This window comes from Zingiber officinale, chromosome 6B (assembly GCF_018446385.1).
Source record: "Zingiber officinale cultivar Zhangliang chromosome 6B, Zo_v1.1, whole genome shotgun sequence".
In the NCBI taxonomy this organism is placed as follows: domain Eukaryota; kingdom Viridiplantae; phylum Streptophyta; class Magnoliopsida; order Zingiberales; family Zingiberaceae; genus Zingiber; species Zingiber officinale.
In genome coordinates, this window is record NC_055996.1 from 5150714 (window position 1) to 5169951 (window position 19238).

At 35.1% G+C, this 19238-nt stretch overlaps 2 protein-coding genes across 2 annotated transcripts; both read left to right on the plus strand.

The window, feature by feature from the left end:
* The first annotated feature begins 1320 nt into the window (after positions 1–1320).
* LOC121991773 lies at positions 1321–5030 on the plus strand. Its single transcript, XM_042545800.1, has 3 exons — positions 1321–1530; positions 3423–3699; positions 4720–5030. Exons 2-3 carry the CDS (start codon positions 3453–3455, stop codon positions 4749–4751), a joined length of 279 nt encoding a protein of 92 aa, XP_042401734.1. The 5' UTR covers positions 1321–1530; positions 3423–3452; the 3' UTR covers positions 4752–5030.
* A 1356-nt stretch (positions 5031–6386) lies between these two features.
* Positions 6387–18644, plus strand: LOC121991775. Its single transcript, XM_042545801.1, has 6 exons — positions 6387–6972; positions 12353–12512; positions 12732–12908; positions 13000–13083; positions 16190–16271; positions 18099–18644. The coding sequence occupies exons 1-6, from the start codon at positions 6593–6595 to the stop codon at positions 18527–18529; spliced, it is 1314 nt and encodes a 437-aa protein (XP_042401735.1). The 5' UTR covers positions 6387–6592; the 3' UTR covers positions 18530–18644.
* The last annotated feature ends 594 nt before the right edge of the window (positions 18645–19238 follow it).

Below are 19238 nucleotides of genomic sequence, written 5' to 3' on the forward strand. Positions count from 1 at the left end.
AAAATTAAGGAAAATCTGCATTTCTCACCTTCTCTCATTTCAACTGTTCATTTGAATTCGTAAGAAAAATAGTCAAAAATGGAAATTTTATTTGAACTTTCCAAAAACTACGCGATTACCGTCCTCCACTTTGACTCAGCCAGTACGACCGCCATATCGGAACAAAAGATTTCCTCCACTTTGACTTAGCCAGTACGCCCTCAAATGGAAATTGGGAGCTTATGAGATTTAAATACGTAGATTCTCATTAATTCGGCTTCAGCATTTTAGAAAAACAATTTAGTAATATTAATTTTCATTAATAAACAAATTTAATAATTAAATAAAAAACAGATAAATTATATATAGATGGAAAAAAAATAATTAAATATTCAAAAAATATTATAACAAAAAATGAATACGTTCGTCCCTAACGAAATATTCAGAAAATATGCAATGACAGAGAAGGGGGCTTGAACCAATGATATTCTAAGTTTATTGTAATTCTAGTAGGGGCTTAAAATGAATTAAGTTTTTCATGAGCTATTCGAATCTTGATTCTATGAAAATTTATTTGAGATTGTTTAATGAAGTTCGTTAAGATAAATAAATCAAGTTCAAGCTTCACAATATTTGACTCGTTAGTTCGTGATGATATTTGTTAAGTTTATTAATTAATTTTTAAATAAAAAAATATTAATATTAATATTAATATTAAATTTATAGATTTTACATTTTAGAAATATATAGATAAATATATTAAATTGATTTATTAGAGTAAAATTATAAATTTTAATAAGAGTTTTTTCTAAATATATAATTTAGTTTTTAATAAATATTTAAATTTATAATTTATATTTATTAAGCTAGTTTAGGTTTGATAAAAACTCGAATAAGCTCATGAGCCATGAATATATTCATTAATAAATTTCGAGCTTGGTTTGATTATAAATGAGTCAAACTCAAATATTCAAGAGCTCGACTCAGCTCGGCTCGGCTCGGCTTGGCTCGGCTTGATTGCATCCACCCCTAATTTCTTGGTTAAATGTATGGATACCCCCGGGGCTATGGTGCAAGACATCCAGGTTGTCATCCAAGCATATGCGGTTTGAGCCCAAGTTATGGTGAATTTATAGGAATTTTTCCTCCAAATGAGACACACGTAATTAAATGATGTTGGACTCCTAGGATGACTACTACGAGAGCTTCCCAAACTATCTTGATGATTGATAGAAAATTTTTATGGAATTAAATTGATCATCCCAGATTTGACGTTATCTAGTCTGATTAATTATTTTTTTGGGTTAAATGTAAGGATGCTTTATCCCATTTTCCAAACTGCGAAGAGTCTTTTTTAAGAGAAGAAAAGAAAAATAGAAAGTAGGTTTCCGTCCGCCTCTTCTCGTCTCCGGACTCTAGCGCCGGCGACGCCGTAGCGATCGGCCTTCCTAATCTCTTCTCCTCAGCGCAGTTGGAAGAAGTCAATCACCTCAACCCCTCCTTTTGTTGGTCCTCCTCCCCGGAACCGACGCTGCGGTGCTTCACAAGCGAGTAGGCATCCCTCCCTCTCTCTCTCTCTCTCCAATTTCTATCAAGTGGTGATCTTGTGCTGATTTCAATTCATGTTGCGGGAAAACTTGTGCCTGATTTTACGATGCTGCATCTTTCATGTAAATGGTCGTGGACTCGTGGTTTCTTTTATGAATCGCATGCAGTGGAGCAATATTTGTGCTTGTTTGTTCTATATCTTTCTGCAATTTTATGTTGAGTGTTTTCATCCCCAAGTCAATATTGTTTAAACTATTTGTGCTCTCATTAGTAAACACAATATGATCTGCAAATAATATACACAAAGGATGTGATGATAGGAAATTTCAACCACACTCTTGTTGTAGTTATCTTCTTAAATTACAAAAGGCATGGCATCCAAGCGCTGAAAAGAAAATAGGAGTTAAGTTTAAAATGAGAACCCCAACTTGAGCTTACCATAATTGCTTCTTTACATAGGAAACTAAATTCTCTGGCCATATAATCTTGGAGGGACAATATTAAGCTTTACGATAAACAATTTCTGAAGATCTTGCAGGCTGCTGCTGCAGTCACCATAGAATGAGTTTGTGCATAAAAAAATCTAAGTATTTTTTGCCATTGTGAGTAAATCTGTTTCCCACTAAGAAATTAATAATTAAGCCAAAAATATGAGGTTTAAGTATTAGGCATCCCTCCATCTCCCTCCAATTTCCTTCAAGTGGGGATCTTATGTGCTGATCTCAACTCATAATTACAGGATAACTTGTGGCTGCTTTTACTATTGTTAATCTTGTCTGTAATTTTTTATGTAAATAGTCGTGGTTCCTTTTATTTCATTGTTGGGAGGAGGGGAGATGTTGATTGCTGAACTCAGCTCCAGCCTGTCACAGGTGGAGGAGCAATACTTGAGCTTGCTTGTTCTATATCTTCCTGCAATTTTTATGCTAAGTATCTTCATTCCAAAGTCGATATTATTTAATCTATTTGTTCTCTCATTAATTAACACATTATCCTCTTCAAATAATATACACAAAGGATGTGATGATAGGAATTTTCGACCGCACTCTTATTGTTGTTGTCTTCTTGACATGGCATCCAGTCGCTGAAAAGGAAATAGGAGTAACTTTAAAATGAAAAGGCCGACTTGAGTTTACCATAATTGCTTCTTTCCATGGGAAACTAAATTCTTTGGCCATATAATCTTCGAGGGACAATATTAAGCCTTACAACAGACTATTTCTGAAGATCTTGCAGGCTGTTCTTTGCAATTCTTGGGATGAACACTTTTGGTCTAAAGCCCAAAACTTAGGAGCCTACCACTAATGCTGGAGCCATGCTTCAACGAGTTAATGGCCTGAAGGAATTTGATCTAATATGCTACCCTCATGAAAATGGGATGCGCATGAACCTTAACTCTCTTTGTCATATAAGACTCGGATAATATAGCTTTGTATTGAGCTTAATGAAGGGATATAATTCATATAGTCGGTCCCAAATACTTGCAACATACATAATTATGATGATGATGCTGACAACGACAATAATGATGATGGCTCCTACATTTCCTATTTTCATTACTTCAGATTGTTTTTGTTTGCTATAAATGGATAGTCCTCTGATATGAGAGATAAATTTGCTGAGAGTACCACTTCCATTTGTGTAGATGATGTATTTGCCACAGGCAATTACTATCTGCTAAATTATTCTTTTTATTTGGCTTCATAAAATGGGCCATTACTTAGTGCAGATTTTTAGAAAGTAAATAATAGATTCTATCGCTGCATTTTCTTATTTTGCTTCCTAAAGAAGGCAGCTATTTTATTCTTGTTGTTTGTATCATTGTAGGTTTATGCTGGAATGACAGACAAGTTTGTTTTCTTATTCATTTCTTATTTGTTTTGTTCTTTTTGTAGACTATATTTGATCACTCCATCTAATTAGTCATGACAAGTGAAGAATCTAAAGGTTTGCTGAAGGATATGGATTGGAAGACGGCAAGCAATGCTGCTAGTGATTCAAGTGGGTCAGTTACTAAAAAGCGACTTCCAAAGAAGATTAGACAGGTGCCTGACTACTATTTTCTTCCACGAAGGTCCTTACCTGCTACGGTTGCATTTTATGGTGCTTTTTGTGCTGCTGGAGTAGGAGCAGGAATGTTACTTGAGGTTTGGATTAAGAAAAAGATTAAAGGTATTAATTTCGGTCCAGTGCTTTTTTCGTATAAACATTGCAATTTCTATGTGCATTTAGATACAGTTTGCAAACTGTGCCGACCATTCTTTTTGACCTATTAGTTGTGGTTTAGTATAAACTTTGATCCACTTGTTGTAGAAAACTAAGGAAACTAAACACTAGTCAAGCACTGAGAAATTAGGAATATGGAAAAGTTCTATGAATTAGTTATGCTTTATTTTTCCCCCCATATTGTCATTCTATGCTTCCATAAATCTCTGAGTGTTAACCTGAGAGGTATCCATGAAATAAAGATTTTATAACTTTCACCTCATTGGCTGCACTGGTCTGAAACCAATAAGTTCACTTCCTGGAGTGACTAACATAACATTGCTTGTAGCAGGCTGAATTTAATAATCTATTCTATCACTATAGATTCATCCTCTGAGCTAAATAATGCTCTCTATCCATAATTCTCTTCTTGAATTTTCTGCTCATATTTTGTTATGAAATATATTTATTATTATAACATCACAAAGTACACTTTTTTGTATAATTTTTTTCTTCTTTTTTCCATCTTTAATTTCCACTGCCAAACATTGAATGATTGGGCATTGTGAATATATTGTATTTAAAATGTCTTTTTTTGTCATTACTGATGTATATTTAATATTACGCCTTTACAAAGTATACTTTGTATAGTTTTTTGTTTTCCGTCTTTAATTTCTAGTGTATGCTCAGGCATTGGTAAACATTTTGTACAGTTTGTTTTTATTTCGAATCCATTATTCTCATCTACTCTTGGAATCTGTAGACGAAAAGAGTTGAGGCAAGTATTTGGTTGCACTTGATTTGAAGTTGAACTGTTAAGTCTTGGGATTTATTGCCAAGGTCTTCGGTTCTAAATTTGCCTTCATAAAAAATAGTGCTTGCATTTATTTTATCTATAAAAAGACTAAATGAAACACAAACTAGTCAGAAATGCAGTATTATTTCATTATTGTACCATTATCTAACTCAGCTAATTCTCAATGGCAGAGGATAGTGGAGTCATTTGGGAATTTGACTGACACTGAGAGCCATTCATATGGATGCAGCAATTCAGCACACCTAGAATCATCAGAGTTCCTCGTTTCGTAGAATTGTTTGCAATCCGCTTCTTGTTGGTTATCCATCTTTATTTGTAGGCACCCATTTTCCAGTAGTATTGCGTCTTCATCAAATGGGGGAAAAGTTGTAACCTTCGAATAAAAGGAATGACAAACCTTGTAAGGGTTGATCTTTTTTCTATCTTGGTTGTGTTATCCTAGTAAACATTGACTGTGAAATTTTATTTCAAAATTTTGGCAGATGCAGCTATTCTTATTTCCATACTTTCATGAGCATGTTGTTGTTTTTTGATTTTTTTTGGTTTATTCGTGCCTCGTACCAAGATCGCATTCAGTTTTGTGATCAGCTTTTGTTTTAACAATTCACTTTTTAAGCAAGATATCACCATTTTCGTGTTATCCAAAAGCATTGTTATTTCTCCATGCTGAAAAATTCCTTTAAAAAATGATTTTAGAATTACGTACTAGTAACTAGTAGAACTGAAGACCTATCTGTCAATCCGATAAAAACAAAAAAAGTATATTGAGTTCGGATTAGAAGTTTTTGGATTTGGATTGAGGGTTTTTGGTTGTGTTAGGATGGGTCAATAGGGATGGTAATCAGTCGGGTTTAAATTCGGCATCGTATTAAATGTGTTTCATTTAGAGTGGGTTTAAATTCGAACAAACGAGTTACGGAATAAGTTAAATTCGTTGATGGAATTTAAAAACAGGTTTAGGACAGATTAATATATATATATATATATATATATATATATATATATATATATATATATATATATTCCAACCTACTCCAAATCTATCAGGTTTTGAACCGGATCGGGATAGGACTGATTAAAAAAGTAACCAAGATGATCCGGATTCGAATTCATTTTTTTTTACAGAGTGAATTTTGGGATTAATCAAATCCATTCTTAATCCGTACCATTGCCATTCAGATGGGTGCAGTAGGAGTTCAACTCTCCTATCCCCAATATTACTTGTCCTTGTGTCTCATACGTCGTTCCAGTCCATCATCGACAGCCTCTGGTTGTTATCCCGATCAACACTATAACCCTTAAGGAAGATGAACCCAAGGAAATCTCCATCGGCACGATCGGCGTCAGAATCCGGCCGGATCTGATTAATCGTAAAAAATGATCCAGAGGATCAGCCTCGCTGACTTGAATTAGGATTTAATTTTCAGGTTAAATTATATTTTATTTTAAAAATTAATATGAGATAATTTTTTTAAATAAAATTCTTGTTTCTTTCCGATTCTAGCTCATTCGATCCATTCGAATTGATGTGCTACTCTGCGTTTTATAACCCTCGTCAACAGACGTCACTCAATGCTCGGACATGACGAGGACAAAATTGATTAACATAATCACAGAATAGAAAATATTATTTTATATATATATTATTGTTGTTATAATTGTTTTGGACAAAATGAAACTTCTCATCAGATTTGTTAAATAATAACAATATTGTCATACGCAATCGCGATGGCCTCGTCGCCTCCACGTCAACGTCGACTCGGTGAACTAACTCAATTTCTCGCTGGGTCGCCATCTTTGACTTGCTTTACGATTCGTGCCTCACCATCCCAAAAATTCCAACCCACCACCAACCAAGGATTCCCTCTTTTGCCGTGGCATCGCCGGAGTCGGTAGATCGGCTCCCGAAGGTCGCCTCCGCTTTGGTCCATCATTTTGGAATTTCTGACCTCCTTTTCCGCTTTTATTTTTCTTGCTCCTCTGGTTTGGTATTTGATTCGCGAGCTCAAGGTAGAGTGAGGAACTTTCCGAGGCAGTTAAAAGATGGGGGATTTGTACTCTGGCTTCGTCGATTTGATGAGGAAGCCGGTGGTGGCGGAGACTCTTCTCGACATTCTTCTGTGCGCGGTCCCGATCTGGGTGGCGGTGATGATCGGGCTGGTCATCGGCTGGTCGTGGCGCCCGCGGTGGACAGGGTTGCTCTTCCTGGGATGCCGGAGCAAACTGCGGTTCCTCTGGACGGCGCCGCCAGGACTCGGCGCTCGCCGCCTCTGGATTGCCTTCACGGCACTTTCAGCTTTCTCCGTTTGCCGAAAGCTCTGGTCTTCGTGGAGCTTGAAGGGGAAGGGCGAGCCGTCCCAGGATAAACAGCTGGTGTCGGAGGAGAATATCATGGCAGTCGAAGCGGATGGAAGCAAGTCCAGGTGTTTGTTGATTCCTCATCTTTTTCATATGTTTTTTTTTTTGGTGCAACCCCAAATGAATGCTGCTACTTCATGGATGGGAGGTGTAGAATTATGTGGTTTACGTAAAGAATTTGTTAGTGCTTGTAGTTTGCGGTAGTTCTATCCAACCAATGTTCTGCGTATTCGGCCTTAGTAGCCACTAAGGAAAGCGGTTTGAGTGGGTGAGTGGTTCAATGCGCCACTGGAGAGAGATTTGGTCCGCAAGGGTATGATCCAACAACCTTCTAACCTGCATAATTGAGGCCAAGGGTTCGGTGCTGGCACTCTGATGCTCAATTCAGCCTGACTCTGACTATGGATTAAGCAACCTTGAATGAGAATATAAGGGATTGTTAATTCATTGAAAAAAAAAACCCCTTTATTTAGGCTAATGTCGCAACCTACCTAGCCTTTTGTAGGCTATGCGGTGTATGTACAATGAATGCCTCATCCATCCTTGACCAGCCCAAGAATTAAGTCTGAGATGACCCATCGTATTTAATGTGTCTAATGTTTGTACTCATGGCTGTAGGTCTCTTGCTTGTTGAAGTGTCCTTAGTTAATGCTCCTGGGAAAATAGTATTTTCTCTATCGGTCGAAATCAAGAGTGAGAGAGAGTCTGGGGTCCCATTGACCCATCTAGTTGACATTTCCTCTGACCGAGTTCTTATGATCCAATTACTCCTTTAGTAACTTAAATAGGAGTAACCCAAATAACTATCAAAATTCTCAAGGATAAAAATTATAAACTAAATGAGTAGAATGTGACTTTATGGTTTTGTTATGCAATACATTTTACTAGTTGAGTAGCATTCATAGTGTACAAGGGATATTTAATTCCTTTACTAATATACACAACTTGGATGGAATTATGCTAAATATCACAGTGGGATGGTGTGCCTACATATTTTTCAAATAGTTCGCATATTAATATAGATAGGATGTTTTATCTTGTTACATTGAGATGAATTTTTCTCCCGCTTTTACCCTCTATTTGATAAATTAAATTGAATAGAGAAGTTGGTGTAATGAGTAGTCAGTACAGTAAGACCATTGAAACCTCTTGTTAATGTAAGAAAAAGTGATTTTGTTTGAATACAAAACTAACAAGATTGTTTTGCAAGTTCAATGGGCAGATAAGATCCACATAACATACTCAAACTAGTTGGTAATTACATGGCTTGATGGTGATGACCCTTTAAACTTAGAAACTACATGGAAATGTTTTCCAGCATCTGAACTGACTCATGTATGTTAATGGAACATGATTATCAGAGAACTCAAAATTGCACTATACATCGGCATTTTAGAGGCAAGCAAATGAAATTTGATTCAGATTCAGAAAGCTGCTATGGTAGATTTTGAATTTAGAGTTGACACTTGACACAGTCAAGGGGTAATATGAGTCATATGATCAATTTTTACTAGTAGAAGATAATGGTTTTCCAATTGGTTTGCCATGAAGAGATGGCTTTTTTGCTTTATTATTATGGTTATAAAAGAAAGATAGTTTTTTTATGCAATATTATTGTCATGTTTTCAGCATGGATTAAGTGAGTATTACATAAATCTCAGAGTTTGATGAGATGATTCAAGGAAGAATATTTGAAACAGTCAAATTTGATTTATGTTTGAAAATTCTATAAATCTACAATTCTTAACACGATACCATGAAAGTTATGTATAAAGGTGAAGCATCATTTGGTGGATGTCATGTTGACATATCACAATATCCTTAATTTTTAATGTAAGACTGGTCATTAAATTTTTTGTTGTTTCATTAGTTTTGATGCTATTTTAATATAGTGATCAATGTAAAGCTTGAACACTTTTCATGAACATTCTTTTACCAAGGGAGTAGGATATTCATCATCTTGATTTGTTTTTCTACCACATCAGACTATTAGAAGAAATTACCTTTAATAATGTATGTTTTATGAAGAAATAAGATTGAGAATTGGATAAACGGCATTTCATTGGATTGCCTGTTCAATATCATATGTTCTTCACTTAAGATTGATACTGACCCATGAAAAGCAGTCCTATACTACATGGCAGATGCTGTTCTATTTGTATAAACATTTAAATGATAATTTTGATTTAGTGTATGCTTATAAAAATCTAACAAATGCTTCTATTCTGTTATACTGTTGTTTTCTATTTTAATTTTGTTTGAATGTTTATTCCAAATTTTTGTGTTTCAACTATATATTGGTATCTTGTTTGGACCAATGGCAATGATTGTTTGTCTATCCAAACATTATAAATTATTATCATGATTTAGTTCCTTAGTTCAGTAAGTTTTGAATTCAATTAGATAAAACTTTCCAGATATTAGTGTTGAAAGTTTATGTTACCATCAATCCTCCACCTCATAATTGGCTGAGTGTGGGCGTCCTACTTGTGAGTATATTATGGTTTGCCTCTGTCAATCTCATATTCATTTTGGGACATAACGACTTGATAGTGCTTCAACATGGTATAAATGCCATGTTGCTTCAAATGGTCCATGTTGAAGTGGGATGAACCTCATTCAATAATAACATGGCTACCCACTTGGAAACTGGCATCCCAGAATATATTCACTTAAGATTCCCACACATGACTACATGGGACTATGAGATGGAGAACCCTCTATATTGTTGGTTTATGGTTTTAAAAATGTGGCTGTCTAGGGTCCAAATTGCATTTCCTAGGTGGAACCATATGGTGGTTGCACATGACATATACAGCCAGGATATGGAGGTCAAAAGGGAAAAAAAAATCACATTTAGTTCATTTATACCTGCTTTACATTGAATCAAATTGGGATAAAACTTTAAGCTACCCAATTTGTAGCTTTTTGTCTTGTAAGTTGTAACATTTGCTTCACAAGCTTTAAACAATTTATATATTGATAAAATGCATGCTACTTAATTGTCATATTTTTTGTAGCTTTTATCAATGTGTTTTTATACTTACTAATTCATCACCATTATCAGGTTTATTTTTATCGTTTGAATTCAGCTACAATTTTGTCTCTCCATTAAACACTACGCATCACTTTATCACTAATAGTATCCAAATTAATTAAATCATTGTTATTACATTAATATTATGTTGACCATATAAGCCCCTTTGTAAACCCTCTTCTGCATATGGCTTATAGTGTGGATTGACCATGTACTACCATTATATACCTATTGAAATGCTGGTTGATTGTGAAAGAATACCCTACATATCTCACAAAAGTTAAAACTCAAAGGTACAAGTTAAGGCACGGACCCATATTGAAGCCATGCAGAACCAATTCCATCCAAAATAATTAGCCACCTAGGACAGGGTGACCTCTTAAAATAATCACTCATTCTAGCACGTGGAGATATGCGGTGATATTGCACTCTTTGCATTGATCTATGTGAAGCACCTAAATAAGCACTCCATGCACTAAGAGCATCCACGTCAACTACCCTATTCAAAGATTTTATCCTAAATTTTGGATAGGGTAGTTAAAAAACCTTTGCATTAGCTACCCTATCCATTCCCTAAATTTAGATTTGATGAATAGTGATTCTCTAAATTTAGAGAATGAAATCTCTACCCTAAAAATAAAATGATATTTCTTTTTAATCTCTCCTTCCACTCAATCTTTTCAATCTCTCTCCTTCCACTCATTCTATAAATATAATAATAAAAAAATAGAAGAAAGAGAAGAAAATAATAAAAAATTAAGGATGATGGAAATTTTAGGGTAGTTGATGTAGTGTGTAGTGAAAAGTGATTGTCTAAATTTAATAAAGCGAGTCATTTACCTTAAATTTTAGATATAGTACTAGGGAAACTGATGTGGATGCTCTAATACCATAACGAGAGGAGTGAATCCCTATACAACCCAAAATGACTAAATTTATTTATTTGGGATACTTCATTCACATAATTGCTAAAACACCCACACTTTTCGATGTGAGACTATGGACTCAGAGCCCCATTGCTTCAAGATGCCCCTTCACTTCATCCCGAGGTACATCAAATTCTTGTACCATTTTTAAGAGGGACACTCTTCAGAGTCCAACTAAATGCTATACTATCTTGAAGGAGCCGTCCAAATCCTAACCCAAATGACTTGCCACTTTGGAAGGCAGCACCTTTCACATAGGCTTAGAAGATCATCATGCTCCCTATCGTCTGTGGGACTATAGGATGGAGAACTCATGCTCCAACACACCACTCATGCCCATCTCACGGTGGGGGCTCACTTTGATAATATTGAAGTGTTTAGGGCTTAAATTATTCTAAATTGAATAGCCATTTGGGAGGCAATCACTCTCCAAACATATTGATGCAGCACAAGTGGAGATTGAGGGTTGGGTGGGTTGGGAAGTAAAAATTTGGAATGAAGGGGTAAAGGGATTGTAGAAACTTAAGTATCACACCTAAGGATTCTTAGGCATCACACCATAGGGAGATTGTAATCATTGTATCACACGACCAAAGAGAACTCTCAAAACTTTGATATCTATTCCATATTCTAGCTTTATAGCAGTACACATATTTATACTAGGACTCACAAAGGACTCGAGCAACATAAATGCTAGTAGATAGACTGGTTGAAAACACAAAGGACTCATAAAGACACATAGAAAACTTAAAAGACTCACACATAGGAAACTTAAAAGACTTATAAATATGTTACAATTTTCCAAGCATGGGAAATTAAAGCATATTGGAATTGTTGGTCATTTAATGTTGACTTATGACTTTAACCCTTAGGAATTGATGAACTTTATATCATTTTCCAAGTAGGCTTATCATCTTCCAAGACATGTCAAATTAATAGTGGAGTTTTAGAATCTTTATTTATGTGCTTATAGACTTTTAATGGAGTTTGCCACTTGTCTCCATCACATATGTCTCAGTAGATTTCTGCTCTCCCCATGCAAGGCAATGGCGAAGAACAATCAGGCTTCAACATAACTTACGACCATGGAATACCCTAGCTTCATTAAATGACATCTATTAGAACATAAATGTGGAGATGGTGATCATTTTTCCATAATATCATTAACGGTGAATCTATCTAGCCAAAATATGGCTGGCCAGAATTGAATTGTAATGCATGCATGTAATTAATATATAAAGATGATATTACTAAAATATCCTTAATAATGACTTACAAAGTGTATTCTGGCTGGCCAGATTCTAGCCATTTAGCATTGTCCTATCATTAAATAATTTATTAACCTGACGTACCACATCACTTTTTATTTATCATCTTTTGGTTATTGCTTAACCTATTCTACTTTGCGGTCTATTTAATGAAAAACGTAATATGTGTTAAGTGGAAAAAGTTCTTAACACATTAATTTCTGTTCATTTCCAGATTTGGCCTATCTTTGAGTGAGCATGACATTGTGGCAGAGAAAGATCTAGAACATATGTTGCATCTTCTGGATGGTGATGTTGGAGATTCATGTTGGAATAAACAAATGGAACGCACTACACCAAACATGATCTACCAAGCATGGTGTCATGAACCTGAGGTACAATGTAGCATCGTAGAAAGTCTTACTTCATGACTTGGATTAATGCCTGACTATATATGGCACCAGCCACCAAACCTAGTGTATAATAGTGGCTTCCTCTATTTCCTCTTCATTTGGTTGTCATGCTTAGCTTGTTAACAGATTTTACACTCATTGAATGTCAGTATCATTTTTTGTTGAAATTAGTCATGGATTCTAGCTTCTTAACATCCTCAGGTTGGCCCTATCATTTACCGTAGCAGAACTGTTTTTGAAGATGCATCTCCTGAAGTGGTCAGAGATTTCTTTTGGGATGATGATTTCCGATTTAAATGGGATCCCATGTTTTCATGTTCTACTGTACTGGAGGAATTCCATCAGAGTGGGACAATGATCACTCATTGGATCAAAAAGGTAAGAAGCTATATTATAGTCTTATAGTTACAGTTATTATTCTGCTAATAGCTGAACATAAATAATCTAGGAGCAATTTTGTTGTTTACAGTTCCCATTCTTCTGCAGTGACCGAGAATATATAATTGGTCGACGGATATGGGAATTTGGAAAGGCTTATTATTGTGTGACAAAGGTAGTATGTCCTTTCTGGCTTTCTACAATTGATCATGAACATCTCTTTCTCAATGTTTTATGTTGTAGATCATTGGAAGTGCCTTGTCATATCATAGTTTCTTTGGGACAAATACTAGTGAATCAGTGGAACGCTCTGCTTAGCATTGTTAAATAATTTTCAAAATGAATGACTTGAGAAATACCTTAACTTGGCTTGCCAATTCATCTTTAGGCTATCATGTACTTGGATATTTCCTTGTTTATTTTTCTTAGGTATACTAACTACCCCAAGGATAGTATATTACTTATGTTAGGATGCAAATATTCCCTTCTGCTTTCATGATCTCTTTATCTCCAAGAACAAGTATTCTCATTGGTTTTAGCAAAACTTAGTTTGTTTGGGGCTGAGTTATATTTTAGGACAAGAAGATTATTTACAAGCTTAGAATCAGAGAACTTAATCTTCTTGTTCTAAAATATTTCTTAGACAAATTCTTAACTATCAACAATTAAACAAGTTATTATATGCTCCTTTGATATAGAAAATTGTAATTTTTTATCTATTGCTCATTATCATTTCAACGAATTTCAATAACACAACACGAGCTTAAAAAGCATGACTAAAAAAAATTACTCAACTTGTGCTACCATTTCCCTTTTTTATAGAACAAACCTCCCTTCTCTAAATTTTCAATAAATCAATGATTTGTTTAGCTTTTAACAAAAAAAAAAAAACTTTTTTTCTAAATTTTTGATCAAATAATTAAATTTTCCCCATAATTATGGTAGGGCATGTGCCCTAATGTTGATCCGCCCCTGATTGTTCATTGGGGAGGATAGGTGGTGTGTGCAATGGAGGCAATAGGTGGTGTGCTCACATTAACTCTCATGGAACCATATCAAGTGTCAAGCTGCGAGACAGTGAGGTGGTCAATAGGATGAGGCATTGTTAGTTGTTAGAGATGTTGAAAGGAGTTGTTGTCATCAGGGTTAGTTCCTAGGAAGGTCACCGTGAGTGTTAGCAAGTGTGGGAGAAGTTGTAAGTTAAAGGGACCTATGTTGCTTAATGGGAGAATTAAATTGCATGGGTGGGCACCGAGCATCAATAGAACTAAAATATCGAACTAAACAAGAATTCAGCTCTGAGGCCACTATATGTTGAAACAAAAATGTTGGAGGCAATCTATGTAATCTCACACAGAGGTAAAGGAAAATTTTATTAAGCCAAAGAATGAATTACACTAGAATCCAATCACTTTTATAAACTAAAAGTAATGGTCAATTCTCCTAAGAAGAAGGCTAAATTGCCCACTAAAATATTAAAAAAAAGACTTAAAACAACTGTTAAAAATTTGAAAATTGAAAGAAGGCTGAAATTGGATATATATATATATGTATATATAAGTTTGCTTATGCCCACATTTGAGTGGAAAAGAAGTTTGCATCCAAAAAACTATCTCCCTGTAACCTTTAATAAATTGTCTTTATAATCAAATAAAGGGTAGTTGTGTCTTTTGCATAAGTTTATAAACTTTTGTCCTTCGAAACTTTAAAATAGTTTTCCTTCTTCCAAGTAAACAAGGAAATTGAATCCTGTTATGGGTTTGGATATGTAAAGCTTCTATGGGAAAATATGGAAGGGCAAAGGGCCTACTTGTGATATTCCTTATGTAGAGGGGACTAGATATTACATAAGGAATCATTCTCCATAGTATCAGAGCCAGAATTCCTTTTTGATCTTCAATCTCATCATTTCCTCTTTAAGATCATGTGATTTTGTTCCTCTACCTAGTTGTGTCACTGAGCTACTGTTCTTGTGATTATCCCAGCCGATGCCCTTCATCCCTTCCGTGTTGCATGTCATTGCTCTTGTGATTCTCCTTTGCCACCCCCACTCTCATTGTCTGTTGTATTCCTGTCATCTGTATGAGCACCAATTTCCAGAGTCATGAGTCCTCAGAACACAATGCCTGCAACAACACCCACTGCTGCCTCCCTCTGTCTTCAGCAACCAGTCTGGCCCCTTTGTCCTGCAGTGTCTCTTGTAGCAGCTAAAAGCAGCCACTGCTTCTCATTTTTGCTCGTGTCACAACCATTTCTCGTGGCTTGTGACTCCACAATAAGGGAAGACGTCGTCCTTGAGTACAGACTTGCTCGCATCCCCGTTGAAGCAACCTCCATCAAATCAGTAATCCTTGGCCTGAAAAATTAGTAGTGTGGTTTCCTTTGGCAATTCTTTTGGCCTGCTAGACTGATATCTGTGCCCTTCCAGCTGTACTTCGTGGTGCATATCTGGATCTGGATTTGTTCCAGATATCTCTGTTAGCAGATTGTTGTCCTTATAGTTGGTCCATCCTCAATCAACAGTACAGCCGTACAGGGTCCTCTCTTCCTGTTTGGGCTTGATTCCAAATAGTGCTTCTCTACAACTGTAATTTCAGCAAGTGGTCTGTTTACATTCTTGAAATGTCTGATTCTCAAGGAGACTGACAAAGAGGTCAATGAGGATGTTCTGGTGGACAAGACAGGCTCAAATCCTATTCTCCTGCTATTCATATAGCTCAAGGAGATACTTCCTCGCTAGCTAGTTTAGCACCATGATTGTTCTAGCAGAGGAATACTCAAGGCACCTTTGGCTCCAAACTAATATTAGTGCTTCATCTGAGTTGATCACTTCATATGCCCATGGAGATATATCTGCTGTTTGTCTATTCTGAATACTAAACTCAGATATCTTTGAGCATATCTCTGCTAATATATTCTCTTTCTTTGCTCTCACACCACCAACAATGTTGATACTGTATGGGCACTGGTGAAATGATGGATCAAAAAAAGGCACTACATTATTCTTGTAGGTGAATCCCTATGTATTTGCTAGCATGGGCACGCATCCTAGAAACTGCCTGCTATCAATTACAATTATTCAATTATAGGTGACTCTTGGTATATTGTCTACTATATCCATGTTTATATAAGGTTCTTGCCAAGTGCTTAGGCATGTTTAGCTTTCGGTTACAACATAGCTTTTGCAAGAAATGCATTTCCTTTGAAGTGAATTATCATTTTAATTTGTGGCACTAGAGCTAAAAAACGTATATATCTGATGGATTCTAAAACATCTGCAGGGAGTCCCATACCCATCTTTACCTAAGAACATAAAGCCGCGACGTGTTGAATTGTATTTCTCTAGTTGGCGCATCAGGGCTGGTATTTTTTTTTTCTCATCTTTATTAGGTTACAGGCTCTTTTATTGACATCTCTTCCTTTTAATAATGTTGCAATCCTATCAAATATAATGAGTCCATTTCATTACACTGTTTTTTTTCCTTCTGAAGTACAAAGTCATTGTGAGTTGCATTATTCACAATTGCTGATACGTCACACTGTGTGTAACGTGCCATGACCATGATCAACACATTCTATGGTGGAGCAACAGATCTTGTGCATTGCTAAAGTGTTACTTACAATTTAATTATAATACTTTAAAAATATATTTGAAATTTATAGTTTTGTTTCAATCAATATGTATATTTCGAACGTTATTATTCATATTATAAAATTATTAATATGAAATATAAATAAAATTATTCATATTATAAATATATGAAAAATACAATATAATTTTTTGTATTCCATATTTATACAACAGGTAACAACTTCTATAAATTATAATTATAAGACGAATGCTAATAACAACTATTAAAAGGAATTTCCTGTTAGGAGTCAATTGAAATCGTATATTATTAAAAACTTTCTCAAAGGATATGGCACAAAAAAATTATTTTATAGTAAATGTCAATTGTTAAAATGTTTGATTGAATACAAATATATTCTAATTAAGAGTGTTGGGATACAAGATATAGGAACAGTAAGTAGATATTGGATCAGATCATAGGATTGTAAGTTGTAACTCAATTCAGATCATACTTGGAAAGTTCGAATTTAAATCTTTTAGGTCTTTTTTTTATCCTGAAGTAGATATTGCAATTTTGCCTCCATGACAGTAAACATAAAAATACATACCAAAGGTAGACTTTAGACTGATAAAAAACTGAGTTTTCAAAACAAAAGTATCGAGCAATATTAGGAAATGTGAAATTTTTGGAGGACACCATCCGCATGCTAATGTGTTCGCTACGGAGAAGTCTTTTAAAAGTGGGCTAAGTTCAAACTTGATACTTTTGATAAATCTGCTACCCCCTAGTGTAAAAACACCATCATTTTAGCCCCAACTTTATGCATGTGATTAATTATTATAAAATGCATAGATATTGAGAGCCATCAAGGGTAATATCAGAGCGAAGCTATATCTTTCACGACTTATGGTTGCATTTGCTAAACCAAACATGATTCTTATGCCACAAAAAAAGTATATTTTTAAGAATCTAATATATGGGGAGCTTTTCTTCAAGAATCTAACATCACACATATCTGAAGCTTCGAAAAGATTTGCAATATTCCTCTTCCATGCAAACACTAAAAATATTTTTGGTTCATGAAGGCCTCACATAGGCCACTTAAATTAAGTATCTTTCTTGTTTAGTATTGAATAGGAAATAAAAGAAAGTGCTTTAGTTATTTGGTATGCAAATAACTTGTATTTCTCGAAGAATGTTTGTTTTGGCCGATCAGCTGTGATGTGTTTTTAACTTAGCTGTTGGATGGCTATATCTTGAATACATGCACCACAACTCGGTCAAAATGTTGAGGCACCTCTTAACTTCATACTGCAAATTCACTCGAGGTTAATCAATTGAATTCTCTTTCTTCTAGTTATCTTTTCCTGTCTGGGAGTTCCTTATTATGGAAAATTTTCTATTTTTATCTTTTCTTCTTTCAATAATGTAACTTGAAAAGAGAAATAAAACAATATTTGGCATTTATGGTTTGACACTTGAATTTATTAGAGTGAATGGTGTTATAACTATTTATTTTTTCAGTGCATTTGTTTTATTTTCTACAATTACAAATTGAAAAAGAAATTCTCACAAACAATACTTATATATTTCCTTTTTTTTGGTTTTTCTTAAACAGTTGAATCCCGAAAACAAGACGGTCAGCTATCAGCCTGTGAGGTAACTCTTGTCCACTATGAGGATATGGGCATCCCAAAAGACGTAGCTAAGGTTGGAGTTCGTCATGGGATGTGGGGAGCAGTCAAGAAGTTGCAGTCTGGAATGCGAGCATATCAAGCAATGAGGAGAACAGGAACGTCTCTATCTAAATTTGCACTTACAGCACAAATCACAACAAAGTTGCCAAACGATGGAACCATCACTCCCATTGACATGGAGATTCCAGACACTTCAGAAATAGCCAATGCCAGTGAGAGTGCTAAGGGTCATCATGGTATTGATTGGAAATTGGTGGTTATTGGTGGAGTTGCTATCGTCTGTGGGCTTCAAGCTGGTCTGGTCGGAAAGGCACTGTTATTTGGTGCTGCAAGGAGGCTTGCTAGGAAGTGAATCTCTCGTCGGGGAAGGTCTACCTTGTTTTAATGTCGTGGCTTTTAGAACTATGGTGGAAGTGTCTAAACAGAATCATATTTAAGTTTTCATCATAACCAATCATCCTTCCATCCTTGCTTGGTTTCCTCATTTATCCATCTTGATTTGAAGTGCTAGCATATGGACAACTGAGTTCCATAACATGGAATGATGTGTGCTTATGATGAAAATTTCATATGATTCTCTATAAGGATCCTCTCTCTACAGAATGTTTTGTCGACCATGCAATATTTCATTAAAATTATTATGTGCGTACATTGTAGCATAAGCTTTCAACAGGATGGCCACTTCAGCTGTTGCTATAAAGAGAGTTTTTTTCACATTGATTTTAAGCCTAATATTATTTAATTTTTTGTTATTTTGGATATTGTGTGTGTATGTAATCCATAGACCTGTGTGCATTCATCTATTTATTTATTTATTTTATTTTTTTTGTTTTAGGCACAAAATTTATCCCAATACATTCATCTAACACTTTGATTAATAAATGTTTCCAAATCTAGTGATTAGGGATGATAATGAATTAGATTCCGATTAGATTCTATATCCTCGTCCTTATATCTATCGGGTATCAGATATTCATCCTTATGTCCATATCTATTAAAAGATAAGGTATTTTTTATGCTAATAAATTTTTTCTTTCTTTTTTACTGTTATCATTCAACAA